General features: G+C 51.8%; 1 protein-coding gene across 1 annotated transcript; it reads left to right on the plus strand.

Moving 5' to 3' along the window:
- The first annotated feature begins 309 nt into the window (after positions 1–309).
- On the plus strand, positions 310–24,833 carry CADM4 (cell adhesion molecule 4). The gene is made up of 9 exons (XM_060186232.1): positions 310–445; positions 18,134–18,280; positions 19,205–19,357; positions 19,606–19,740; positions 20,701–20,865; positions 20,996–21,086; positions 21,431–21,603; positions 23,203–23,331; positions 23,793–24,833. Exons 1-9 carry the CDS (start codon positions 382–384, stop codon positions 23,900–23,902), a joined length of 1,167 nt encoding a protein of 388 aa, XP_060042215.1. The 5' UTR covers positions 310–381; the 3' UTR covers positions 23,903–24,833.
- The last annotated feature ends 2,028 nt before the right edge of the window (positions 24,834–26,861 follow it).

The raw sequence follows: 26,861 nt of genomic DNA on the forward strand, positions 1-26,861 counted from the left end.
CCGGCCCCCAGTGGCACCCCCGGCTTGCGCCCGCACGCGGCCCTTCACACCCACCCCCTCCCTCCCCAGCACCAGGGTCGTCCCCCTGCTGCCGCCAGGCCCACCCACCGCCCCGCACGCCCCCAGCCGGGCCGGCTCCCTCCTGTAGACCCCCGACCCCACCATTGTCTGGCGGCCCCTGGAGGGGCTCCGCAGCCCCCCCGCCCCGGGTTAGCCCCGCCCCTCGCCTAGTCCCGCCCCACCACCCCGCCAATCGATGGCCCCGCCCTCGTCGGCCCCGCCCCCTCCTGGCCCCGCCACGGGCGGGCAGGGGGCGGGGCGCGCGGCGCGGGCGGTGCAGGTGCCCGGCCGGGAGCGAGCGGCGGCGGCGGCGGCGGCACCATGGGCCGGGCCCGGCGCTTCCAGTGGCCGCTGCTGCTGCTGTGGGCGGCCGCGGCGGGGCCAGGTAGGTTGGGGCCGGGGGCGGGGGGCGCTCCGCGGTGACAGCCCGGCGGCCGCGGGGCTGCAGAGGCCGAACAATGCGCGCGGGGCCGGGCCGGGCCCCCTCCCCCGGACAAAGCGCGGGCGGCGGGGGAGGGGAGGGCAGGGGATCGGGCCCCGCGCCTGCCGCAGCCCCCCCACCCCGCACAGGCCCCAGCCCGCCGGGGACAAAGGGCCCGAGACGGCCCCCTCCCCGGCCCGCCGGCCCCTCTGTCCTTCTGTCCGGGCTCTGCGTCCTTCCGTCTGGCCGCCTCCGGGTCTCCCCAGCACCCCCCATTCTCTCTCCTTGCCCCCCTACCCTTGTCCTCTGTCCCTCAGCCTCCAAGTCCTCCGCCTGCCTGTGTCTGTCCCCTCTCCCGTCCCTACCTCTCTCGCCTCTTTGTCCCCCACCTCTGTCCCTTTTCACTGGGTCACTCTGTCCTCCCCATCTTTCTCTCTATCCCCCCTTCCCTGTCCGCCTGCGTTTCTGTTCCCCTCCCCTCCTCCGCCGCCCCATCCTCCCTTTCTGTCCCCCGTGTCTCTGTCACCCTTGTTTCTCTGTCTTTTCCCTCCCTCCCCCATCTGTCCCATCCCCTGGTCTTGGAGCCCCAAGCCCTCCCTCCCCCAATGTCCCACCGTCCGCCTGCCCCCTGGCTTCCCCTCTGGAGCCTTACAATCTCAACCCTGGGTCTCCATCTCCACTTCCTCTCTCCCTCCATCTCCCTGTGCCACTGTGTCCCCCGAGAGGAACTGAGTCAGGGAGGACACCCAGAAGGGCTCTGGAGGGGAAATGGGGGTGGGGGGACCTCGAATGTGGGTACAGCAGGTGCAGCCCCTCCCCAGCCCCGTCTTTCCAGGGAAGCCCCCTAGCACCTGGGGGAGCCCTCCACCTCGCCCATCACACACTCTGGAAAGCCCAAGACCTCCCCTGATCCTGGGGCCAAGGTCAGGAAATGTCACCCACACTCTCACACCTTGTGTGCCTGGAATCTGCCCTGGCCCCCCACACACACACGCCCCCACCCCAGCGTGAGAAACCACCCTGGGGAGGAAGCAAAGACTGGGAGGTGGCAAGAGGCTGAGGAGCCTGAGCAGATGGCCTGGGCTGGGCGCCTGGGTCTCAAACAGCAGCTGGTGGTGATGGAAACACCCTCTGCCCTCTAGGTCTCCGATGCCCTTTTTGTCAGCTGAGGTTGGTGCACGCAGGCAAAAGGCAAGCTAGGTGTCTTCCCTGGCCCAGGCTTTGAAGCTGAGCCTCCCTTTTCTGACCTCTCGCCCTCCACCCTCCTCCCTTCTGTAGTCTTCTGCCCTGGCTTCAGAACTTTCATCTGGTCACGGTCTTTCTCTGCAGCAGCTTTTGCCATAATTTCCCAGGCAGGCGCCCTGCCACCTTACCTGGCTACCTTTCCATCCAATTTCATCTTCCTCTTATTTTTTTTTAAGGCCCTGCACACCAGGCTCCTAGAATTATAGAACCATAAAGCCAATAAACAAAGAGCCCAAGAGTATTGTAGCCTGCTGACATCTTTAGGAGACTGGAGTCCAGCCATTTTTAGACTCTAGAGGCCATTGACATCCTGGACCTTGGGTGGCCTTAGCACTGTAGGTTCCTGACGCCTTTCACCCTCTGGAATCCTGACCTCTTGGCCATCCTGAGTCCTGACCTTTCTGACATCTAGAATCTCGACACCTTAGAATCCTGGGACTTTGGGTTCTTGCAGTGGGAAGGTGGTCTGAGATGAGCACTGGCCGGTCAGTTTCAGAATCTTCTCTCTTGGTCCCTTTGGGAGGTGGCTCTGCAGACTCCGTCCCTTGTTCACTGCCTCCTGGCGCCCTAATCCCATCTGTAAATGTTCCTAAATCAAAGGATGTTGGGCTTTATGAGTTCAGAGAGAGCTAGATGTCAGTCATGGAAGCTGTCTGCTGAGAGCTAAGGAACCAAGTGTCCAGTTGTGGTGTGACTGCAGCCCTGCCATTTCTCTGAAGCCCCCCCCCCCCACACTGTCCCCCTCTGTAAAGACTGAGTGAGGAAGACGGGGTGGGTGCCTGGTCTCAGAAGGTCCTGCCTGCTTTCTTTCTCTTCCCTGGGATATTTCCAAGTGACCTTGGTCACCAGATTTCAGTGGCCCCCATGTTTTCCTCATAGCCACCCCTCTTCCCCTCTCACTTTGCCAGCTGTCATAAGTGAAGATGGGAGTTAGGGTCTTTTTTTTGTGCTTTTGTAAAAGTGTGCTTTCCCTTCCCTGAATACCAGAAGAGGGTAATGAAATGTGTGCGCCTCCTCCACTGCGAGAAAGAGAGAAGGAGGGAGAGAGAGAGAGAGTGAAAGAGAGAGAGGGAGTGAAAGACGGAGAGAGAATGAGTGAAAGAGAGAGGGAGGGGGTGAAAGAGGGAGAGAGAGGGAGTGAAAGAGAGAGGGAGTGAAAGAGAGAGGGAGAGAGAGAACGAGTGAAAGAGGGAGAGAGAGAGTGAGTGAGAGAGGGAGGGAGAGAAAGAGGGAGAGAGCGAGAGGGAGTGAAAGAGAGAGGGAGAGAGAGAATGAGTGAAAGAGGGAGAGAGAGAGTGAGTGAAAGAGAGAGGGAGGGAGAGAAAGAGGGAGAGAGAGAGTGAAAGAGAGAGAGCGAGAGGGAGTGAAAGAGAGGGAGAGAGAGAATGAGTGAAAGAGGGAGAGAGAGAGGGAGGGAAAGAGAGAGAGAGAGAGAGAGAGAGAAAAGGAACCAGGGTAGGCAGGTGAGAGAGGGAGAAAGAGACAGAGATGGGTGACCTGGGGCCCAGAGGTGATCGTAGGCAAAAAGAAAACCCTAGGCCTTCCTTCTCAGCCTGCTTCCCCTGGCCAGGAATGGGTGGGATGGCGCGGAGGAAGCAGATGCCAAGGAAAGAGACAGGATGTTGACACTTGGGGTGCTTTGTCTTTGGCTGGTTTAATAATGGGGGGGGGTATTCATTCTAGATAATATTTCCTTCCCAAATGACTCACTGTTCTTCTAATGTTCTGACCAGTGACTCTGAGAGCGGGGTAGCATCACCCTGAACCATAGCACCTAGGAGATTTCTGTCAGTGACAGCCCCCCAACCCCCCCCAACACACACACACACACCCAGGAGCTAGCTGCCTAGAGCCAGGGAAAGGGGTTCTGGTTCAGCACCGGAGCCCCAGAGCCTGGGGTGGGTGAATGTAATGTCGTGCGAGCCTGGCCCGTCCCCATCTTGGGGAACACAAAGACAGCTTTCTCTCTTGGGTGGGTTGGGGGGTGGCAGGGAGGCAGTCAGACTCAGCAGCACCCGTGGCAGCAGGACCCAAGCACCCACGGAGGCCAGCCATACAGACCCCAGGCCTTGGGGAAGGGCCCACCCCACCACCCCACCACCCCCACCCCTTACGTGCACCCAGTGGGAGCGGCGGGCAGGCCTGGCCAGGGCCTTTCTGGGAAGGAGCTGAACCTTGGGCATGGGGGTGGAAGGGAGGACAGTGAGTGCTCAGTGCAGGCTCGAACCCTTCCTGGAACAGGAATTTCCCCCCCTCCACCACACAGCTGGGGGGAATCTCCGGAGAACTCCCCCACCCCCAGTCTGGGCCCGAAGCCTGGAATCCAGGGAGTTCCGAATATCCCGGGAACGTGGGGGCCACAGGGGGACTTTGTGTGTGAGGCTGCTGACTCACCCGCATGCCCCCATCTGATGCCTGGGTCCCTGGGCTGCTGGGGGGGATGGAGGGCCGGGGGGAGGCAAGATGGGCATTCTGGGGACTGGTTCTCAAAAACTCAAGTCAAAAGTTTCCTGGTGAGGAAGGGGCTAGGAACCTGGACCCCTGGGTGTGAGGGAGGGGGGCTGGGAGACCCCTGGTCCTGAGGGAGGAAGGACTTGTGGGGAGCCTCTCTCTGAGTCTGAGGAAGGAGGGAGGAGGGGCTTGAACTTCTGGACTTAAGAGAAAAAAGGGTTGAGGGACCCCTGGGTCTGAGGGAGGGAGGAGGGGCTATTGGGGTCCTTGTGTGTGAAGAAGGAAGGACTGGGGGCTTGAACTTCTGGATCTAAGGGAAAAGAGGCTTGGGAGACCTTTGGGGCTGAGGGGGGAGGGTCCTGGGGTCTTAGCTGACTGGATGTGAGAGAGGAGGAGCTGGGGGCTTGAACTCCAGGGCCTGAGGGAAAGGGGGTCCTAGGCTCCTAAGTCCAGTGGCAGGGAGGGGTGAGGAAACTCCTGAGCCCCCCCTCCAGAGGAAGGGGCTGGGGTCCCACTCCAGGTTTCCAAGGGAGGGGGGCCGGTCCCGCGAATACAGGCGCCTTCACAAGGCTGAGCTGGGGAAGAATTGATGCTTTGTGTGGGGATGCTCGGACTCCGCCATCGATGGGGGCCGAGGGGGGTTGGATCAGGACAGAGGGATGTACCACCTCCTTGGGGGAGGGAACGGGGAAGGAGGCCTGAGGCCACGGGGGCCCCCAGAAAGCGGATACCGAGGGGGTGGCTGTGACCTTCCCCACTGTGACCTTGAGACTCCCTTGGGTATGTGCTGACTCAGGACCCAGGGAGTGCTCCCCCAGCCGGCTTAGTCTCCGTGGAAACCTCCGCCAGCTGTGTGCTCTGGACCCCTGGCTCCTGAAGGAGGAGAGGGCTGGACGCCCAGGAGCCTGGGTCCGAGGTGGGAGAGCGCTGGGGGGCTAGGACTTCTGGATTTGAGTAAGCAGCACCCAGGCTCACTCTGGGGTCCTGGGGCATAGAGGTCTCGGAATCCTTGGAGAAAGTGAGTTGGGGCGGGGGTGCAGCTGGGGCTTTGAGGGAGGAGAGCCCTAGATTGGGGGTCTCTCCAGAGCACCTGCCCATCCCTGCTTTCCCAAAGCCTCCCTGCTCCTCAGTCCCTTTTCCCAGACACCGTCCCCATGACGACTCCAGGCTGTCAACACATTTTAAAGGGCCAGTGCCCCAGTCCCCAAAGCTCAACCCCTCTCTGACTAGAGTGGCCCTCCTCGCCACCCCCAACCCCCAAACAAAAGCTCTGGGGACATTAATATTCCAGACACAGACGCTGTTGGTTACTGACTCCTCAGGAGGGGGAGGGAATAAGACAAAAGCCCCCCAACTTCACCCCATGTGCACCCTCCAGCAGAAAGCCAGGGATACATTTTTTTGGGGGCGGGAGGGGGGAATAGATCCAGAGGTCCTGACAACTCCCTGGAGATGTTACGTTTCTCCCACTGACCTGCTGGGAGCCCCAAGCCTCATTCTCTGCATCTGTGGGGCACGCGCGTGTGTGTGTGTGTGTGTGTGTGTGTGGGGGGGGGACAGCCCTGAGGTCTGGGTTCTGTGGGGGAGACTTGGAGCTGGTTTTTAAGAAGTGCCAGGGCGTGCGGGCAGGCCGGTTCTCCTGTGCTTGGACGTGTTTCTGAGGCTGTAATAACAGCTTCCCAAAGTGGCTTCCCAAGCCAGCTCCCAGCTCCCGGCTAATGAGCCTTGAGAAGCAGGGGCTGGCAGCATCCCCATTTTACAGACGGGGCAGCTGAGGCTCGAAAGGATCAGCCACTTGCCCGAGGTCACACAGATGGCAGGGAACCCCGCTGGGAGCAGCCCGGGGTGTTGTGGATGAGAAGAAGGATGTCACAGTGACTCACTCCTAGGACTGAGCAGCCAAGTCCCCAGCTATGCAGCAAGTGCAGGACCCACTCATGGACACTAGGCGGCGTTGCAGGGAGTCACGGAGAGGCTATTCGGCAAACAAGGAAGCCAAGTAGTGCCACCACTCCTGTGGCTTTTCTGTGGAGAAAATAACACAAGGGCAATGAAGTAGAAAAGCGTTCTGGAGGTGGAGGGGCAGGGAGTGAGGCAAGCTCTCCCAGGAGATGCCCTGTAAGAGCAGAAAGAGAAAGGAGGCAGCCCTGGCATGACCAAGGGGGAGAGAATATTCCAGACAGAAGGAAGGACTAGTGCAAAGGCCCTGCCCGGAGAACAGCTTCAGAGGTTTAGGAGAGAGAGAGGAAGTGGGAGAGAGAACACCAGATCATCATTCTGACACGTGTGGTGCTGGGAATTGATCTCAGGACCTTGTGCTCTAAGTCCAGTGCTCTGGCCACTTACACCTACTGGATCACAGAGTGTAGATTTTGTTTTCAGGGTAATGGGCAGCCTTTTGAAGTTGTTATGATGATGATGATGATGATGAAAGTAACTAACTTGATCTTATTTACTTTGTATTTTATTTTAACCAGAACACTGCTCAGCTGGGACTCATCGTGGTGTTAGGGATTGAACCTGGGACCTTAGAGCCTCAGGCATTAGAATTTTTTGCAGGACCATCAAGCTGTCTCCCCCACCTCCAAAAGGTGTATTATTATTATTATTATTATTATTATTATTATTATTATTATTATTTTGCCATCAGAGTTATTGCTTGGGACTTGGTGCTGGCACTACAAATCCACTGCTTCTGATGACCTTTTTTTTTTTTTTTAAGTGGATAGGATAGAGAGAAACTGAGAGAGGAGTAGGGGAGACAGAGAGGGAAAGAGAAAGATAGACACTTGCAGACCTGGTTCACTGTCTGTGAAGCAACCCCCCTGCAGGTGGGGAGCTGGGGGCTCGAACTGGGATCCTTGTGTGGGGGTCCTTGTGCTTTGTACTTTGTGCATTTAACCTGGTGCACCACCACCCAGCCCCTAAAAGTGTATTATTTTTATAAGAGAGACAGAGCACTACTCATTTCTGGCTTATAGCTCTAGATTGAACCTGGAGGCTCTGGGACCTCAGGCTTGCGGGTCCTGTGTCTGACACTGAACTATTTCTCTAACTTTAGTTTTACCCAATCTATTTATTTCAGGGTTGTCTTTTATTTATTTATTTACTTAGCCTCCAGGGTTATCACTGGGGCTCGGTGGCCTGCACCACGAATCCTTTGCTCCTGGAGGCTAATTTTTTTTTCTTTTGTTGCCTTTGTTGTTTTATCTTTGTTGTGGTTATTATTATTGTTATTGATGTCGTTGTTGTTGGATAGGACAGAGAAAAATGGAGGAGGGGAAGTCAGAGAGGGGGAGAGAAAGACAGACACCTGCAGACCTGCTTCACCACCTGTGAAGTGACTCCCCTGCAAGTGGGGAGCCGGGGGCTCGAACCGGGATCCTTAACACCGGTCCCTGCGCTTCGTGCCATGTGCGCGTAACCCGCTGCGCCACCACCCGACCCCCCCTATGTCAGGGGTTTTAAGCTTTTACTCAGGAAAAGAGAAAGCACACACACACACACACACACACACACACACACACGCAGAGACACGTGGGCAAAAAGGCAGGATAGGTGGGACCAGGCCAGGGTGTACCTGGTAGAGTACACATATTGCTGTGTACCTGGCTTCTGAGTGGAGAATGACTCCGAGGGGAGGGGTGGAGAGAGGAGTCGTGGAAACAGGGAGACCCTTGGGTAGGCTCTTAAGTGATCCAGATGAGAGCTCCTACATGTGCTCGGGACATTGAAGAGGAAGAAAAGGGCACCCAGGAGGTGGCACAGTAGCTAGAACATTAAACTTGGGAGCATCAGATCCAGAGTTTGATTCCCAGCACGATACGTGCAGAAGTGAGGCTCCGGTTCTATCTCTAGCTCCCTCCCCCCCTCTAGTGTCAGTAAATAAACATTAAAACAAAAGGAAGAAAAACATGAATAGACTTGCTGCATTGAAGTTTTGGAGGTTGCAGTGAGTATCAGAGGTTACAGAAGGGATGATTTTTTTTTCTTGGTTGAGGGGATTAATGGTTTATAGCTGACAGTGAACTGCAGTGCTCGGTACATGTGTAACATTTCTGTTTTCATTTTTTTCCCCAATTTATTTTAATGAGAGAGAAATACAAAGAGAGAGACACAGTAAAAGACCACAGCACTGCTCAGCTGTGGCTTATGGTGGTGTTGGGGCTTGAACCTGTGACCTCAGAGTCTTAGGCATGAAAGTCTTTTGCAGAACCATTTATGCTGGGTCTCCCCAGCCCTCATTTCTCAGTTTTCCACATATACGCTAACTCCCCACATGGGTCGTCTTCCACCATCATGTTCCAGGGCCTGAATCCCCCCACCCCAGAGTCCTTTGCTTTGGTGCAGTGCACCAGGGATGAGAACTTTTGATGACTGTGACATTTATCTACTAATAAAGGAGGAAGCCTGGGGAGGCGGATATATTGGACATGCTGAGCTTGATCTTCTAGGGTTAGAAGTACATAACAGTACACAAAAAGATGGTTTGTGGGGCCGAGTGGTGGCACACCTGGTTGGACGCACGTGTTACGATATGCAAGGACCTGGGTTCGAGCCCCCGGCCTCCATCAGCAGGGGGAATGCTTTGCAAGTGGTGAAGCAGTGTTGCAGGTGTCTCTCTGTCTCTCCCTCCCTATCACCCCACCCCTCTTTATTTCTGGCTGTCTCTATTCAGTGAATAAAGATAATAAACATTTAAAAAGGAAAAAAAAAAGAGATGGCTTGCAAACACGAGAAAGGTCAGAAGGCATCCAGGACTTTTCTAGCAGCATTCTATCATTCCTGGAGACCCAGGCATCCACCTCTAGCTTCCACCATCCATACTGCTCTTGGCCTCGTGATCCAAAACAGTGGCCACAACTTCACATCCAGTTCCAGGCAGCTTAAAAGTGACTTTGTTCGAGAAAGGACTTGTATCTTTTCTTTAGCAAATCGCCCCCCCAGATTACCACATCACACTTCTCCTTATATTCAAGTGGCTCAAACTTAATCATATGGCCTAAATTAGAGGGTCTGGGGAATGTTTCTTTCTGCTGAACATAAAAAATACAGCCATAAGATGCTAATATGCTCAGCTAGGACCCTTTTTGCTAAGAAGGAAAGAATGGTTGTTGGGGTAGGAAGCTGGCTATCTCTGTCTTCATCCTCCAGAGTTAATTTCTTTCATCCCTGTGATTATTTATTTATTTATTTATTTCCTCCAAGGTTATTGCTGGGGCTCAGTGCCTGCGTTACAAACCCACTGCTCCTGGAGGCCATTTTTCTCATTTTGTTGTCCTTGTTGTTGCCATTGTTCTTGTTGTTATTGTTATTGTTGCCATTGCTGTTGTTTGGATAGGACAGAGAGAGAAATGGAGAGAGGAGGGGAGAGAAAGACAGACACCTGCAGACCTGCTTCAGTGCCTATGAAGCGACCCCCCTGCAGGTGGGGAGCCAGGGGTTCAAACCAGGATCCTTCCGTCCCCTATTGATTTACTTCTTTGTTTATTTATTTATTTTTGTCAGAGCACTTCTCAGTGTGGGAGATTGAATCTGGGACTTTGGACCCTCAGGTGTGAGAGTCTCTTTGCATAACCATTATGTTATCTACCCTCCCTCACACACACACACACACACACACACACACACACACACACACACACACACATATACACACACACACTGCCCTTGAAACTCTATTTAAAATTTTATTTATTTAGTGGTCCGGGAGGTGGCGCAGTGGTAAAGCTTTGGACTCTCAAGCAGGAGGTCCTGAGTTCGATCCCCGGTAGCACATGTGCCAGAGTGATGTCTGGTTCTCTCTCCTCCTGTCTTCCTCATTAATAAATAAAATCTTTAAAAGTTTATTTATTTAGTTATTTATTGCCATCAGGGTTATTGATGGGGCTCAGTGCCTGCATGACAAATCCATTACTCCAGGCTGTAATTTTTTTTCATTCTTTCCTTTTTTTCCTCCTTTACTTTTCCTTCCTTCCTTCCTTTCTTTACCACAGCACTGCTCACCTCTGTCTTATGGTGGTGCAGGGCATTGAACCTGGGACTTTGGAGCCTCAGGCATGAGAGTCTGTTTGCATAACCATTCTGCTATCTACCCCCGCCCTGTTTTCTTTCTTTCCTATTGATAGAGACAGAAAGAGAGCAGCAGAGAGACGCTTGCAACACTGCTTCATCACTTGTGAAGCTGCCCCCCTGCAGCTGGGGACGGGAGATTGAACCCACATTCTTGCACAGGGTAATGTGTGCTCTGCTGGATGTGTCCCGGCCAGACCCTACCCCTGAGCCCCCCAAATCACCTGTCTGTTTTCGTTAACCAGAGCACTGACCAGTTCTGGCTTATGGTGATGTCGGGGATTAAGCCTGGGACTGTGGCACCTTAGGCACGATAGTCTCTAAATGAATAAACATTTTTGCTACCCACCCTCCCTCACAGCTGTCCCTTTTACAGAGAAGATAACACTGTGGAGGGATCGTCTTACTGATTCTTGCCGACTTCCTCGCAAATATTGAAGGCCTTTTAGGACAGGGACCTCATCTGACTCATCCCTGGGCACTCGGCCTCTGAAAGCCTCGCTGCTATTCAGGAAATAGTACTCAAGTGAATGGACGAGACTCTGAGGCAGGATGGGAGAGGCATGAAGGGATTTTTTTGCCCAGCTTTGAAGGGCAAATGCCAGCGTGAGTCACGGCACTTCCCTGCCTCGTGCCCTCCTCTCAGCAGGCACGCCCTGCATCCTTCACCCATGTTGGACCCTTTCCACACCGCTAACCAGAAGTGGGCAAGGATGCAGGAAATGAGAGCAGAGAGGTCTGAGTGCAGATTCTGGCTCTGTCCCTCACTGGCTGTGACCTTGGGCAAGTCATAGCCTTTTCCTGGATATTCTCATCTCTGAAACTGGAACTGGAAAACTTGGAGGGCTGGTAACAGTGCTTGCCTTATTCTGCTGGTGTGAGGAGGAGATAGAAATTGTGAGGCAGGGATAGAAATTGTTGGAGCATCAGATTGCATGTGTAAGGCACCAGAGGCTGCAGAGTCAATCTGGCCGGTCTCCTGGAAGTAATAAATAGATCCGTGGGGAGTCGGGCGGTAGCGCAGCGGGTTAAGCGCAGGTGGCGCAAAGCACAAGGACCGGCATAAGGATCCCGGTTTGAGCCCCCAGATCCCCACCTGCAGGGGAGTCACTTTGCAGGCGGTGAAGCAGGTCTGCAGGTGTCTGTCTTTCTCTCCCCCTCTCTGTCTTCCCCTCCTCTCTCCATTTCTCTCTGTCCTATCTAACAACGACAACATCAACAATAACTACAACAACAATAAAACAACAAGAGCAACAAAAGGGAAAATAAATAATAAAAAAAATTTTTTAAAGACGGTGGAGGGGCTAGGCATTGGCGCACCTTGGTTAAGAGTTCACATTACAATAAGACTCAGGTTCAAGCCTCTGGGGTCCCACCTGCGGGGGGAAAGCGTCACAAGTGGTGAATAAGTGATGCAGATGTCTCTCTGTCTCTTTCTATCTCCCCCTCCCCTCTCAATTTGTCTCTATCCAATAATAAATACTATATATTAATTTTTAAAATATTTATTAATTAATTTATTTTCCCTTTTGTTGCCCTTGTTGAAGTAAAAAAAAATTTTTTAAGGGTGGGGGGTATAATGGTTAAACAAAGAGACTCATCTGAGGCTCCAAAGTCCCAGGTTCAGTCCCCTGCACTACCATAAGTAAGCCAGAGCGGAGCAGTGCTCTGATAAAAAAATATATATATATGTGTGTGTATGTGTATGTATATGGGGCTGGGCTGGGGAGACAGTATAATGGAATGGTTCTGCAGAGGACTTTCATGCCTGAGGCTCTGTGGTTCCAGGTTCGATCTACAGCACCACCATCAGCCAGAGCTGAGCAGTGCTGTGGTCTCAGTCTCTCTCTTTCTGTGTGTGTGTGTTCTCTGAATCTCTCTCAGTAAAATAAATACTTTTTGTTTTTGGCCTCCAGGGTTATTGCTGGGGCTCGGTGCCTGCACTGCTCCTGGAGGCCATTTTTTTCCATTTTGTTGCCCTTGTAATTGTTTTTTTTTTTTTAATTTTAAAAAAGATTATTTTATTTCATTAAAAATATTTTATATAATTTTTAATTTTTTTCTGATAAGTAACAGATGCAGACTATCCACTTTATTTTTAAATGGATGAATGTTAAAAGTTTCTATGTACTTTTTTTTTCCTTTTTTAAAAATTTCTTTATTGGGGCCTTGTAGTTGTTATAGCTGTCTAGCTGTCGTTGTTGTTGGATAGGACAGAGAGAAATGGAGAGAGGAGGGGAAGACAGAGAGGGGGAGAGAAAGACAGACACCTGCAGACCTGCTTCAGCACTTGTGAAGCGACTCCCCTGCAGGTGGGGAGCCAGGGGCTCCAACCTGGATTCCTACACTGGTCCTTGTGCTTGGCACCATGTGTGATTAACCCACTGCACTACTGCCCAGCCCTCTAAATAAAATATTTTTTAAAAGAAGAAGAAAAAAGAGCACATATTCTGGGAGGTAGCACCATAGATAAAGTGTTGAACTCTCAAGCATAAAAGTCCGAGTTTAATCCCCAGCAGTGTATGTACCAGAGTGATGTCTTCTGTCTCTTTCCCTTTCTTATTTATTTCATAAATAAATAAATAAGGTTGCAAGAAGGACAGATTCTGGAGATGGCACAGTAGATAAAGTGTTGAAGTCTCAAGCATGGGGTTCAAGCCCCCGCACCCCACCTTCATGGGGGAAGCTTTACAGTTGTTGAAGCAGTATTGCGGTGGTCTCTCTCCCTCTCTGTCACTCCTTCCCTCTTGATTTCTATCTTTATCCGATAAGTAAATAAATCTTTAAAAAAACAAAAAACTTTTAAGTCTTGAGTTTGACCCCCAGCATCGAACGTGCCGGAATGGTGCTCTGGCCGCACCCCCCCCCCCCAGTAAATACACTTTAAAACAACAGCCATTGTCATTGCCCAGGGCTCTGGGGCTCAGCAGTCTGGGCTGGCTTGCCTGGGCAGTTCTCTTGGATTCAGCTGGGGTCTCTTCTGTGGCTGTAGTGAAATCCCCAGTTCAGGATGACTGTGGGGCTTCTGCGGGCAGAGCTTCCAGAACTCACATGCCATTTGATATTTATTTTTCAATTGCCACTGAGGTTATTTATCTCTGCGACTCAGTGCCAACACTGTAAATTCACTGCTCCTGGTGGCCATTTTTTCTTTCTTTCTTTTCCTTCCTATTTTATATGATAGGACAGAGAGAAATTGAGACGGGAGAGGGAAAGAAAGAGGGAGAGAAGTGGCTGGGTGGTGGCACACCTGGTTGAATGCACACATCGCTGTGCTCAAGCTCCCAGTCCCCACCTGCAGGGGGAAAGCTTTGTGAGTGGTGAAGCAGGGCTGCAGGTGTCTCTCTCTCTCTCTAGTTTTATTATGTATTTATTAGATTGAGACAGAGAAACTACGAAGGGAGAGGAGGTAGAGCGGGAAAGACATAGAGACACCTGCAGCCCTGCTTCACCATTCGTGAAGCTTTTCCCTGCAGGTGGGGACCAGGGGCTTGAACCTGAGACTTTACGTACTGGATTGTGTGCACTTAACCAGGTATTTCACTACCTAGCCTAGCCCCTCTCTCTCCCTATCTCCCTCCTCCTTCTCAGTTTATCTGTCTTGGTCCCAAATAAATAAATAATACCTTGAAAGAGTGTGAGAGAGAAAGATAGACACCTGCACACCTGCTTCACTGCCTGTGAAGGTGCCTTTCTGCAGGAGGATGCAGGGGCTCGAACTCTGGTCTTTGCACATGGTCACATATGTGCTTAACCAGGTGCGCCACCACCAGGCCTCCAGAACTCAGATGGCATTGCTTCTAATGCATTCTCTTTGTCCGAGTCTCAAGGCCTACTCACAGTCGAGGAATTGAGGCACTTTCTTTTTCTTTTTCTCCTCCGCCCCCCCCCCCCCCCCAGCTAATGCCTCACAGAGGAGCTATGTTAACACTCCAGGACAAGTTTGTTTGTTTGCTTGTTTGTTTGTTTATGAGAAAGATAGGAAGAGAGAAAGAACCAGACATCACTCTGGTACATGTGCTGCCAGGGATTGAACTCAGGACCTCATGCTTGAGAGTCCGATGCTTTATCCACTGCGCCACCTCCTGGAGCACTGGGACAAGTTTTTTTCATTGAGATTGAGAAATACAAAGAAAGAGGGAGACACACAGCCATGGAGCTTCCCCTGCTGCCATGGCATCACCTCATGTGGCTCTACCCCAGCCACGTGCACGGCATGGTAGATGAGTTATCACAACACCTTTTTTTTTTTTTTTCCCTACCAGGGTTATAAGCTAAGAATCCATATGCCTGCATGATTCATTCACTCCTTGAAGACTATTTATTTATTTATTTTTATTTGAAGATAGAGGGTGAGGGAGTCAGCATAGCGGGTTAAGCGCACGGTTAAGCGCACATGTAAGGATCCAGGTTCCAGCCCCCGGCTCCCCACCTGCAGGGGAGCCGCTTCACAGGAGGTGAAGCAGGTCTGCAGGTGTCTGTCTTTCTCTCCCCCTCTCTGTCTTCCCCTCCTCTCTCCATTTCTCTCTGTCCTATCCAACAACGATGACGACATCAATAACAACAACAGTAATAACTACAACAACAATAAAAAACAAGGGCAACAAAAGGAAAAATATATAAATTAAAAAAAAAATAGAGAACAAGAAAGAGACAGAGACACACTGATGACACCACACCATAGCACAGGCCCACCACTCCTGAGGCGCCCGCCCCCCTCCCCGTCAGTCACCTCAATGTTGTGGAGGAGAGTGGCGGGGGGGTGGGGTTGGCTCAAACCCAACTTTTGCACATAGGAAAGTATGCACTCTTACCAGGTTAGCCACCTCCTGCCACCTCTCCTGTCTCTTTAAAGATTTACTTTATTGGGGGCTGGGTGGTGGCGCACCTGGTTAAGCACACACATTACCATGTGCAAGGTCCCAAGTTTGAGCCCCCGATCCCCAACTGCAGGGGGGAAGCTTCAGGAGTGGTGAAGCAGGGCTGCCGGAGTCTCTCTGTCTCTGTCCCTATCTCTCCCTTCCCTCTCAATTTCTGGCTGTCTCTATCCAATAAATAAAGATAATAAAATTTTTAAATAATGTAAAATAGTTAGACCAACATCAAATTAAAAAAAGGATTTACTTTACACTGCAGGTGTCTCTCTTTCTCTCTCCCTCTATATCTTCCCCTCCTCTGTCAATTTCTCTCTGTCCTATCCAAAAAACTACAAAAATGGCTGCATGAGCAGTGGCTTCGTAATTCAGGCACCAAGCTCTGGCGATAACCCTGGAGGCAAATAAATAAATAAATGAAGATTTACTTTGTCTATTACGTATGAGAGTTTCACCCGAGGCAGAGAGAAAGAGACACCAACTGGTGGCTCGGGAGGTGGCACAGTGGATAAAGCATTGGACTCTCAAACATGAGGTCCTGAGTTCAATCCCCGGCAGCACATGTGCCAGAGTGATGTCTGGTTCATTCTCTCTCTTCTCCTATCTTCCTCATTAATAAATTAATAAAACTTTAAAAGAGAGAAGTCAGAGAACCCTTCTGGTACATATATTGCCAGAGTTTGAACCAGGAACCTTAGGCATAAAAGTCTGATGCTTGGGAGCTGGGTGGTAGCGCAGCAGGTTAAGCGCACATGGCACAAAGTGCAAGGATTGGTGCAAGGATCCTGGTTCAGGCCCCCAGCTCCCCACTTGCAGGGGGTCGCTTCGCAAGCAGTGAAGCAGGTCTGCAGGTGTCTATCTTTCTCTCCGCCTCTCTGTCCTATCCAACAATAACAATAGCCATGACAACAATAACAACTACAGCAAGGGCAACAAAATGGGAAAAATGGCCTCCAGGATCAGTGGATTTGCAGTGCAGACACCAAGCCCCAGTGATAACCCTGGAGGGAAAAAAAAAGTCTGTGGTCCAGGAGGTGGCAGAGTGGTCAAGCTTTGGACTCTCAGTCATGAGGTCTCGAGTTCGATCCCTGGCAGCACATGTGCCAGAGTGATGTCTGGTTCTTCCTCTCTCCTATCTTTCTCATAAATAAAAATAAAATCTTAAAAAAAAAACAAAAACTCTGATGCTTGGGGCCGGGTGGTGGCGCACCTGGTTGAACACTCATATTACAATGTGCAAGGACCCAGGTTCAAGCCACTGGTCCCCACCTGCAGAGGGAAAGCTTAGCAAGAGATGAAGCAGGGCTGCAGGTGTCTCTCTGTCTCTCCATTCTTCTCAATTTCTGGCTGTCTCTATGAAATAAATAAAGATTAAAAAGAAATTTTTAATAAATAAAAGTTTGATGCTATACCAGTTGAGCTTTTGCTACCTGTCACCATACTTTCTTTTTTAAGGAAGAGCTCACTCATCTTTCTTATCTCTTCTTCACTCTTTTTTTTTTTTTTCCACCAAGGTTATTGCTGGGACTCAGTGTCTACACAGTGAATCCACTGCTCCCAGCAGTCTTTTTTCTTTCTATCTTTTTTCTTTTATTTTGATAGAGACAGAGCGAAATAGGGAAAGAGAGAAGAGAGAGAAGGGAAGAAGGGGGGATTAAGAAAGAGAGACTCTGGGGCCAGGTGGTGGTATACCTGATTAAGCATTCACATTACAGGGCACAGGACCCGGGTTCAAGTCCCTGATCCCCATCTACAAGGGGGGAGGGAGAGAGAAAGAGAATCCCTGTTCAATTTCAACATACATTGGTGTCATAGCTCTAACCTGGGCCCGCGGGAACACAAGTCCTGTGCTCTCACATGCTGAGCTGTCTCCCAGGCCCATCTGAGGGCATCCCCAGAAAGGCAGAGGCAAAGTCAACTTCCTTCTAGGGTGTGGGCAAGGACAGGCCTTGCAGACCAGCTGCAGCAGGAGCCCAGATAGGACAGATGGGCTTTGCTGAACAGTGAGCAGTCCCCCACACCTGCTGAAGTCCCCACTCATTCTTTTTTTTAATATTTACTTATTTATTCCCTTTTGTTGCCCTTGTTGTTTTATTGTTGTAGTTATTATTGTTGGTGTCATCGATGTTGGATAGGACAGAGAGAAATGGAGAGAGGAGGGGAAGACAGAGAGGGGGAGAGAAAGACAGACACCTGCAGATCTGCTTCACCTCCTGTGAAGCGACTCCCCTGCAGGTGGGGAGCTGGGGGCTCGAACCAGGACCCTTAGGCCGGTCCTTGCACTTTGCACCACGTGCACTTAACCCACTGCGCTACCGCCCAACTCCCCACCCCCACTCATTCTTTCAAGACGTGGATCTAAAGGCATTTCCTTCTAGAACTTACTTTTTTTTTTCACCAGAACTCTGGCTTATGATGGTGTGAGGAGGCGGGGGGTTGAACCGTGAACTTTGAAGCCTCAGACATGAGAGTCTCTGAATAGCCATCATGCTTCCCCATCCCCTTCCAGAACTTCCTCTGACCCCCATCTCTGTGTCAGTTTTCCCTACCTCCCCTGCAAGCACATGACTCCCTCCTGTCCCTTTAGAGGAAAAAAGAAAGACTCGGGGCTGGGTGGTGGCACGACCCATGTGCCAACCCTCATCCCACCTACAGGGAGAAAGCTCTGCAAGTGGTGAAATGGGGCACTATATTTCTCTCCCTCTCCAACTCCTCCTTCCTCTTAATTTCTGGCTGTCTCTGTCCAATAAATAAATGAAGATAATTTTTTTAAAAAAGAAAAGAACAGAGCTTCTTGTCTCTATCTGCAGGCCTCCAGGAAATGTTGGGTGTAATGAATGAAAAGAGAGAAAAATTAATTAACGGAAGTGGTAGGGGTGGGGGTGGAGGTGAGAAAAGAGTGGGTGTGTGTGGGAAAGGAATGGAGGGAGGAAGAGAAGATGGAATTGCAGCCCTCGGCGCATCTCCTCTGTCTCTCTCTCTCTCTCCCCCATCCCATCCCCATGTTCAGGGGCAGGACAGGAAGTACAGACAGAGAATGTGACTGTGGCTGAGGGTGGTGTCGCTGAGATCACCTGCCGTCTGCATCAGTACGATGGCTCCATAGTTGTCATTCAGAACCCAGCCCGGCAGACCCTCTTCTTCAACGGCACCCGAGGTGAGTCACTGGGAACAGGGCTGGGCCTGGTCTCCTAGTCCTGTGGGTGAAAAGGTCTGAGTCATTCTAGGTTCCCAGGAAAGGATCAAGGTGGACACCCGAGACTCATAAATATAATTGGGGAAAAGAGACGGGGTCAGGCGGTCGCACACCCAGTTGAGCGCACATGTTGCCAAGTGCAGGTTCGAGCCCCTGTCCCCACCTGCAGGGGATAAGTTCTATAAGCAGTGAAGCAGGGCTATAGGTGTCTCTCCTCTCTATCTCCCCTGTCCCTCTCAGTTTCCCTCTGCTCTATCAAATAAAAAGAATTAAAAGAAAAAAATGTGGCCACTGGGAGTGATGGATTTGTTGTGCAGGTACAAGGGTAACCCTTTATTAATCCTGATGACAGAATAAGAAAGAAGGGCAAAGGGCGGGCCAGGATGTGGCATAGTAGTCGAAATCTTATTTATTTATTTTAATATTTACCTATTCCCTTTTGTTGCCCTTGTTTTATTGTTGTTGTTGTTGGATAGGACAGAGAGAAAAATAGAGAGAGGAGAGAAAAACAGAGAGGGGGAGAGAAAGACAGACACCTGCAGACCTGCTTCACTTCCTGTGAAGCGACTCCCCTGCAGGTGGGGAGCCAGGAGCTCGAACCGGGATATTACGCAGGTCCTTGCGCTTTGCGCCACCTGCGCTTAACCCGCTGCGCCACCGCCCGACTCCTAAAATATTAACTTATAAGGAAGAGATACCAAGTTCAATCCCTGGCATCATATCTAACACCTGCATATGTCAGAGTGCTGCTCTGGTTTTCTCTCTGAATAAAATAAGTTACTGGGGGGGGGGGGGTGGCAGAAGGCTAGCCTCAGCCCCAGGAGGGACAGTGGGACTGGCCAGGCCAGGATTCCCCCAAGTTCACCCCGGGTTCACTCTTCCCAGCCCTGAAGGATGAACGCTTCCAACTCGAGGAGTTCTCCCCACGTCGGGTGCGGATTCGACTTTCAGATGCCCGTCTGGAGGATGAAGGGGGCTATTTCTGCCAGCTCTACACGGAGGACACCCACCACCAGATTGCTACACTCACAGTACTGGGTACCGTCCCCTCATTCCTTCTTCTGCATACCCCTTAATCTGAGGCCTGACCCTGGCTTTGTTTAACTCCCTGGACTTCCAGTCCCAGTTGATATAGTGTGGGGCCTTCCTGACCTCTGGCTCCTGTTTAACCCCTGCCACCTGATTCCCTCTTTCCCTGGGATCCCTGGGGTCCTGCAGCCTAAACACTGTGAGCCCACCCGGGTACCTCCTCTGACCCCTCCCTGGCCCCCCCATCCTTGTGACAGTGGCCCCGGAGAATCCCGTGGTGGAAGTCCGAGAGCAGGCAGTAGAGGGTGGTGAGGTGGAGCTCAGCTGCCTGGTTCCGAGGTCCCGTCCGGCTGCTGCACTGCGCTGGTACCGGGATCGCAAGGAACTGAAAGGTAAGAACCTCACCGTGATGGCGGGGGCTGGGGAGGGTCGGCAGTGAAAAAGGAATTGGATTCTAGAGCATGAGTTCCTGAGCTTGATCCCTGGCATCATGAATACGTCTTTAAGGAAAAAACAGAAAAAATAAAACCTACAGCATAAGACTACAGGGGATGGAGCTCCCAGTTTTTGTTTTTTAACATGCAGAAAAAAGTTCAAGTCATTCCATATGCTACTATTGAGTGGCCAGGAGATACAGCTGACCCTAGAGTTACCATTTCTGAAGCCCTGGGTTCAAGACCCAAAATCACATGGGAGCACCACAACAGCAGGAGAAGAACCCCATGGATGGTAGAACTGTGCTGTGATGTCTGTCCCTGTCTGTATATGTACCTGAAATAAAATGAATAAATGCAGGCATCCCCTGTTGGTGCCCCAGTATCACATGGGAGGGGCTGTGGCACTGCAGGAAGTCCTAATGCTGTGGTATTTTTCCCTCTCCCTCAGTCTTTTTTTTTTTTTTTAAAGCACTCCTCAGCTCTGGCTTGTAGTGTGGGGGATTGAACCTGGGATTTTGGAACCTCAGACATGAGAGTCTCTTTGCATAACTCTTATGCTATCTACTCCCTCCCTCAGTCTCTGTCTGAAAAGTGCCAGGGAGGGAGAGAGAAGAGAGGAAGGGGAAAGGGAGAGGGAGGAGAGAGGGAGAAAATAGCCCAGAGGTTGAAGGGGGAGCAGTCTTGAGACAGGTGGGGCTTGGTTCAGCGAGGGGGCGTGGCTTACAGAACCAGAAGAGTCTGGTGGATGGGGGCGGAGCTTACCATCCGAGGGGCCCTATTTGTGGGCGCATGAGAGTTATTTGCATAATGGGCGGAGCAGTAAAGGTAACCTGCATTGGGATTGGCTGCGTGGCGCTACGCCCCCTGGTGGGCGGGGCCGCTGCTGAGTCTGACTTTGCTCGCGGGGCGGGGCAGGGGTGAGCAGCGGCCAGGAGAATGGCAAGGTCTGGAGCGTGGCGAGCACCGTGCGGTTTCGCGTGGACCGCAAGGACGATGGCGGCATCGTCATCTGCGAGGCACAGAACCAGGCGCTGCCCTCCGGACACAGCAAGCAGACGCAGTACGTGCTGGACGTGCAGTGTAAGTGCCTGGAGGGCTGGCCGGGGACCCTCGGGGATGGGGTTTGCCGCCACGGCCTGTCTCAGGGAGGTTCCTGTAATCCCCGCTGAGATGACCCCAGCAACCAGTCCCCTCTCGCTTGTGCCCACAGACTCCCCCACGGCGCGGATCCATGCCTCCCAGGCTGTGGTGAGGGAGGGAGACACGTTGGTGCTGACATGTGCAGTGACGGGGAACCCCAGGTGGGCGCTGGGCACCTGACACCTGCTGCAGGAAAGGGATGGGTGGGGTTGTGGAAGAAGAGGTCTGGGGGCTGGGACTTCCCGATTCCGAGAAAGGAGGATGGGGTGGTGATGCCTGGAATCTGGAGGTGCAAGTGGCTGGGGAGACCGAGGTTCCTGAGATCTCTGGTGGTTGGAAGCTGAGCCCAAAACTGTTGGTTTTCTAGGCAGGGAAGGGCAAAGTAGGAGCCTTGGTATTTGGAGATGACCTTTTGGGTAGAAGCTGCTATATGTCTGGATTCTTGCGACTGTCAGACTGGGTGTTGGCACCTGCGATCCTCTTACTATGCTTTTCTCCCTCCCAGGCCAAATCAGATCCGCTGGAACCGTGGGAATGAGTCTTTGCCCGAAAGGGCGGAGGCGGTGGGGGAGACACTAACGCTACCTGGCTTGGTTTCTGCGGATAATGGAACCTATACCTGTGAGGCCTCAAACAAGCACGGCCACGCGAGGGCGCTCTATGTGCTCGTGGTCTATGGTGAGGGCGGGCGGAGGGCGCCTGGGGGCGGGGCCTGAGGTGATGGGCGTGGCCTGCGGGGGCGGGGCGGGGGGATGTCTGGCCTGTCCAGCCAGGCCTTTGGGAATGAATGAGTTGGCTGGTTGGATTGGCTGAGCCCAATGCCTGCAGTAGCTGGGAGGCCCCTCAGGTGGGGCCCTTGCTCTCCTGTGTCAGGTCCTGGCTTCAATCCTCACCACCAAGAAAAGCCCAAACCAGAAAGTCAGAAAACCCTGGCCTTAGTGCTTTTGGGTGGGGCCTCTGATAAGAAAGGTTCCAGAGATGTGGTCCAGGAGATGGCCCAGTGAATAAAGCACTGGACTCTGAAGCAGGAGTTCCTGAGTTCAATCCCCAGCCGCACATGTACCAGAGTGATGTCTGGTTTTTTTCTCTCTCTTCCTATCTTTCTCATTAATAAATTATATATATATACATACATATATGTATGTATATATGTGTGTGTGTGTGTGTTCCAGCCATCTAGAGCCAGAAGAGTCCTTATAGTTCTGGATCAGGACACCTGTCTAGTTTCGATTGGGCTCTGCCATGCCCTTGTGTGGGTCAGTCTCTGCAGCTTAGTTCCTCGTCAGTGAAATGGAAATACACAGTAGCACTTACCTCATTGGATTGTTGTGAAGATTAAAGGAGCTAAATTTATAAAGTGTTTAGAATGGCCTTTACCACAAAATAAGTGTTAGGTGTTTAGCTCTGGATATATATATATATATATTAATGAGAGGAAGAGAAAACCAGAGCCTCACCCTGGAAATTGGGATGCCTGGGGGTTGAGCTTAAGAATTCATCCTTGAGAGTCCATCTGTCCTTTTATCCATTGTATTACCTCTCCTGTCCTATGTTTAACTTTTAAAATGGAGGAGCTGGTATTCTGAAAATGGTTGGGCCCACTTCTAACATTTTAAATACCTAGAGCTTGCAGTCAGAGAGTAGCACAGTGGATAAAAGTGTTGGAGTCTCAAGCATGAGGTCTTGAATTTGATCCCCAGCAGTGCATGGCATCTGATTCTTTTTTCTCTTTGCCCCTATCTCTCAGTGATACATAAAATCTTTAAATATATACAGGAGCCAGGTGGTGGCACACATGTTATAAAGAGCACATGTTATAATGCACATGGGTCTGGGTTCAATCCTCCCCCTCCCCACTGCAGGGGAATCTCCACAAGTGGTGAAGCAGTGCTGCAAATGTTTCTCTCTCTCCCTCTTTTCTATCAGTTGCTGTCTCCAAAAATAAGGAAGTAAACATCTGGAGTTGTTTAGACAAGATGGGATTATTTGGATCCATGGGGCTTAGAAATAGTAGTGATTGTGTCAGACTTATTACGAGTGAGCCTTGAGGAGCAAAGCAGATAACTCGATGGTAGAGCACGGAGCCCAGGGCCAACTCCCGGAAAAGAGCAGAACCATGAGAAGGGGCTGCGAGGCGGCCGCAATTTTTGAGCGGTATGCTACAAAAAGTCACTGGGCTCCTATTGACTTTAGGAGTGGTTTGAGAGATGGGGAGACGTAGGGCCTGACTGTGACCATGCCGTCATGACCTGGCCCTGCTCCCTGTCCTTCTGGCAGACCCTGGTGCGGTGGTGGAGGCTCAGACATCGGTGCCCTACGCCATAGTGGGCGGCATCCTGGCGCTCCTGGTGTTTCTGATCATCTGTGTGCTGGTGGGCATGGTCTGGTGCTCAGTGCGGCAGAAGGGTGAGTAGGGCGGGGCTTGAGCTCAGCGAGCGGCGTGATTGGCTAGTGCATTCAGAGAGGGTGGGGCGCGGCCCGAGCTCAGTGATTGGCGGGGAGGGGCGGAGTCTATGCTCAGGATTTGGGCCTGGGCCCAAGATTGCCGCTGGGATTTCAGTCTTGAACTCAGGGGTAAAATGTTGATGTGGGATCGAGGCCATTAATTTGAATCAGACACTTAATCTTCCCAATAGTTGGATTCCTTGGGAGCAGGGGGTGTCATCAAGAGAATGGGTAACGGGTAACGGTTGATCTGTCCCTTTGTTTGCGGGATAGTCCCAGTTCTGCTTCTACATTTCTCTGCCTGGCTTATCGTTCCCTGGTCTTGATTCTCCCTGTGTGTCCCCCTTTTCTCTATGTCCTCACCTGTTTCCCTATTCTGGTCTGTTTCTAATTCCTGGGTCCACATATATATCCTCCCTCAGGCTCCTATCTGACCCATGAGGCCAGTGGTTTAGATGAGCAAGGAGAAGCAAGAGAAGCCTTCCTCAACGGCAGTGACGGACACAAGAGGAAAGAAGAGTTCTTCATCTGACCCCATCTCCACCCCAGGCCCGGACCTGGGCAGGGGTCCACCCCACTGCCAGCTGCAAAGACATTTACCAGAGTCTGGGATGGTGGGCATCTCCCCCCACCACTAACACCTCAGACGCTCGGGCAGGGATGGGGGTGTCAGGTGCCTGGGTCCCGGCAAGAGCCAGAAGTGGGGGCCCAGAGGTCTGGGTCCCCCGGGGGGGGGGGACAGGGGCCGAAGGTCCACACCCCCCAAGTCCAGGGAGGGTGGTAGGGATTGGGATGGGGGAAGATAACTGGGGGAAGGCCAGCGCCCCTAGGCTGCAGAACCAGGTCTTGTGGGGAGGGGGTCAGATTCTGGGAAGCGTAGGGAGGGCAGGGAAGGGGGAATACAGATTTCTTGGGGGTCCTAGACCCCGTGCCAGCCATTGTTGGAGTTCCACAGAGCTCTGGGCACTTCTTTGCAAAGCCATGTTTGCACGGTGGGGGTAGGGGTGGGGGGAGGGCTTGGAAACCAGGATTCTGTGTCTGTGGCATCACTTTGACTGGGGCAGTAAGGGAGACAGCCTCCACCCTTTGCTCCAGTCCCCAGGTTCCCCCTTTCTCCACCTCCTCCCTCTACATCTGTCCCACCCATATTTGTCTCTCTGTCCACCCACTCCTGAGAGGGGGGCTTCCCCATCTCTCCTCCAGGTCCCCCAGGGGAGGGGGAAAGAGCCTGGGGGGGCGGGGAGATGTGTTGGTCTCTATGGTTTTATATATAATATATTAAAAAAAAATCAAAAGTCTGTATGAAAATATCAGATTGCACCCCTCCCCCCATTCCTGGCTTTTGCCACCCCCCCCTTTTTTTCTGTTTTAAAAAGAACACATATTTTGTACAGGGTGGGGAGGGGTCTGGGGTGGGGGTTTGGCAATCCCACTAACCACCATTAAACTGAGGAGAGAACCTGTGTCTGGGGTGGCTGTGTGTCTGTCCCTCTGCCCGGAGCTGCACTGTGTGAGGAGGGGGAATTGAACCCAGGGAGGGGAGACTCGTCTGATGGTTGTTGATGGACAGCACACCACCAGGAGGGTCCTGGCCTCTTCAGGTGCACCCTCACCCACCCATCCACAAAGATGTGCTTTCTCCTAGTCATCTTTCAGATAGTCACACAGTTATGTTTGGTAACCATTAAGCTACCCCACCCCACCTTCAATGACCTGACCTCCCTCTTAGCCCTAAGCCCAGGCATCTATCTCTAGTGTAGTTTCAAAGATCCCCATCCCACCCTGTCAAGAACTGCCTCCAGGGAGTCAGGCGATAGCACAGCAGGTTAAGTGCATGTGGCATGAAGCGCAAGGACCTACGTAAGGATCCGGGTTTGAGCCCCCGGCTCCCCACCTGCAGGGGAGTCGCTTCACAGGCGGTGACGCAGGTCTGCAGGTGTTCTCTCTGTTTTCCCCTCCTCTCTCCATTCTATCTAACAATGGCAACATCAATAACAACAATAATAATAAATAATAAACAAGGACAGCAAAAGGGAAAAAATACAAAAAAATATTTTTTTAAAAACTGCCCCCAGCTCTAAGCCTTCTCCCCAGAAGTCAGAACTTTTTTTTTTTTTTTTTGTCTTTTTACCAGACCACTCTTTAGCTCTGGCACCTGGTGGTGCTGGGGATTGAACCTGGGAGCTCAGAGCCTCAAGCATGAAAGTCATTTGCAGAACCATTATGCTGTCTCCCCAGCCCAAGTCAGAACTCTAATCTGCCATTCCAGGCTTCACATTTTTTCATCTAAATAAGACGGATGGTCCTAATTTTGGATTAAGAAATATCCTGGCTTCCATGCTTTGTGCCAGGTGCTGTTCAAAGTTCTAGAGATGGGGGTCAGGAGATGGTTCACTTGGTAGAGGGCACACTGAGAGAGTTCACCACCAGTGATGAAATAGGGCTGTGGTGTCTCCTGTATTACTTTTTCAAAAAAATTATTTTATTTATTTTTATTATTGGATAGAGATAGAGAGAAATTGAGAGGAGAGGGAGAGGTAGAGAGGAAGAGAAACATGAAAGACACTTGCAACCCTGCTTCACCACTTGTGAAGCTTTCCCCCTGCAGGTGCGTATCAGGGGCTTGAACCTGGGTCCTTGTGCACTGTAATGGGTGCACTTGAGGGCGGGGGAGTTAGCATAATAGTTAAGCAAATGGACTCTCATGCCTGAGGCTCCGAAGTCCCAGGTTCAATTCCCCGCACCACCCTGAGCTGAGCAGTGCTCTGGTGTTTCTGTTTCTCCTCTCTCTCTGCATCCCTCTCAAATAAAAAATAATAAATAAATGGGTGCACTTAACCAGGTGCGCCACCACCAGGCCCCAAAATCCTGGTGAGTTTTTTGTTGTTGTTGTTGTTATTGGATAGAGACAGAGAGAAATTGAGAGAGAAGGGGGAGATCGAGAGGAAGAGAGACAGAGATACTTGTAGACCTGCTTCACCGCCTGTGAAGCCACTCCCCCGCAGATGGGGAGCTGGGGGCTCAAACCCGGATCCTTACTCGGGTCTTTGCACTTTGCGCCACGTGGGCTCAACCCGCTGCGCTACCGCCCGACTCTCTTTTAAATTTATTTATTGGGTAGAGCCAGAAAAATCAAGAGGGAAAGGAGAGATAAAAAATGGAAGAAGCTGGGAGTCGGGCGGTAGCTCAGCGGCTTAAGCACATGTGGCGCAAAGCATAAGGATCCTGGTTTGAGCCCCGGCTCCCCACCTGCAGGGGAGTCGCTTCACAGGCTGTGAAGCAGGTCTGCAAGTGTCTGTCTTTCTCTCCCCCTCTCTGTCTTCCCCTCCTCTCTCCATTTTTCTCTGTCCTATCCAACAACAATAAAAACAAGGGCAACAAAAGGAAATAAAAATTGGAAAAAAAAAATGGAAGAAGCTTTCCCCCACAGGTAGGGACAGGGGGCTTGAACCTAGTTCCTTGTAACACAGGATCTACAGTGCGCACTGATG

Source organism: Erinaceus europaeus, chromosome 2 (genome assembly GCF_950295315.1).
Source record: "Erinaceus europaeus chromosome 2, mEriEur2.1, whole genome shotgun sequence".
Lineage (NCBI taxonomy): Eukaryota > Metazoa > Chordata > Mammalia > Eulipotyphla > Erinaceidae > Erinaceus > Erinaceus europaeus.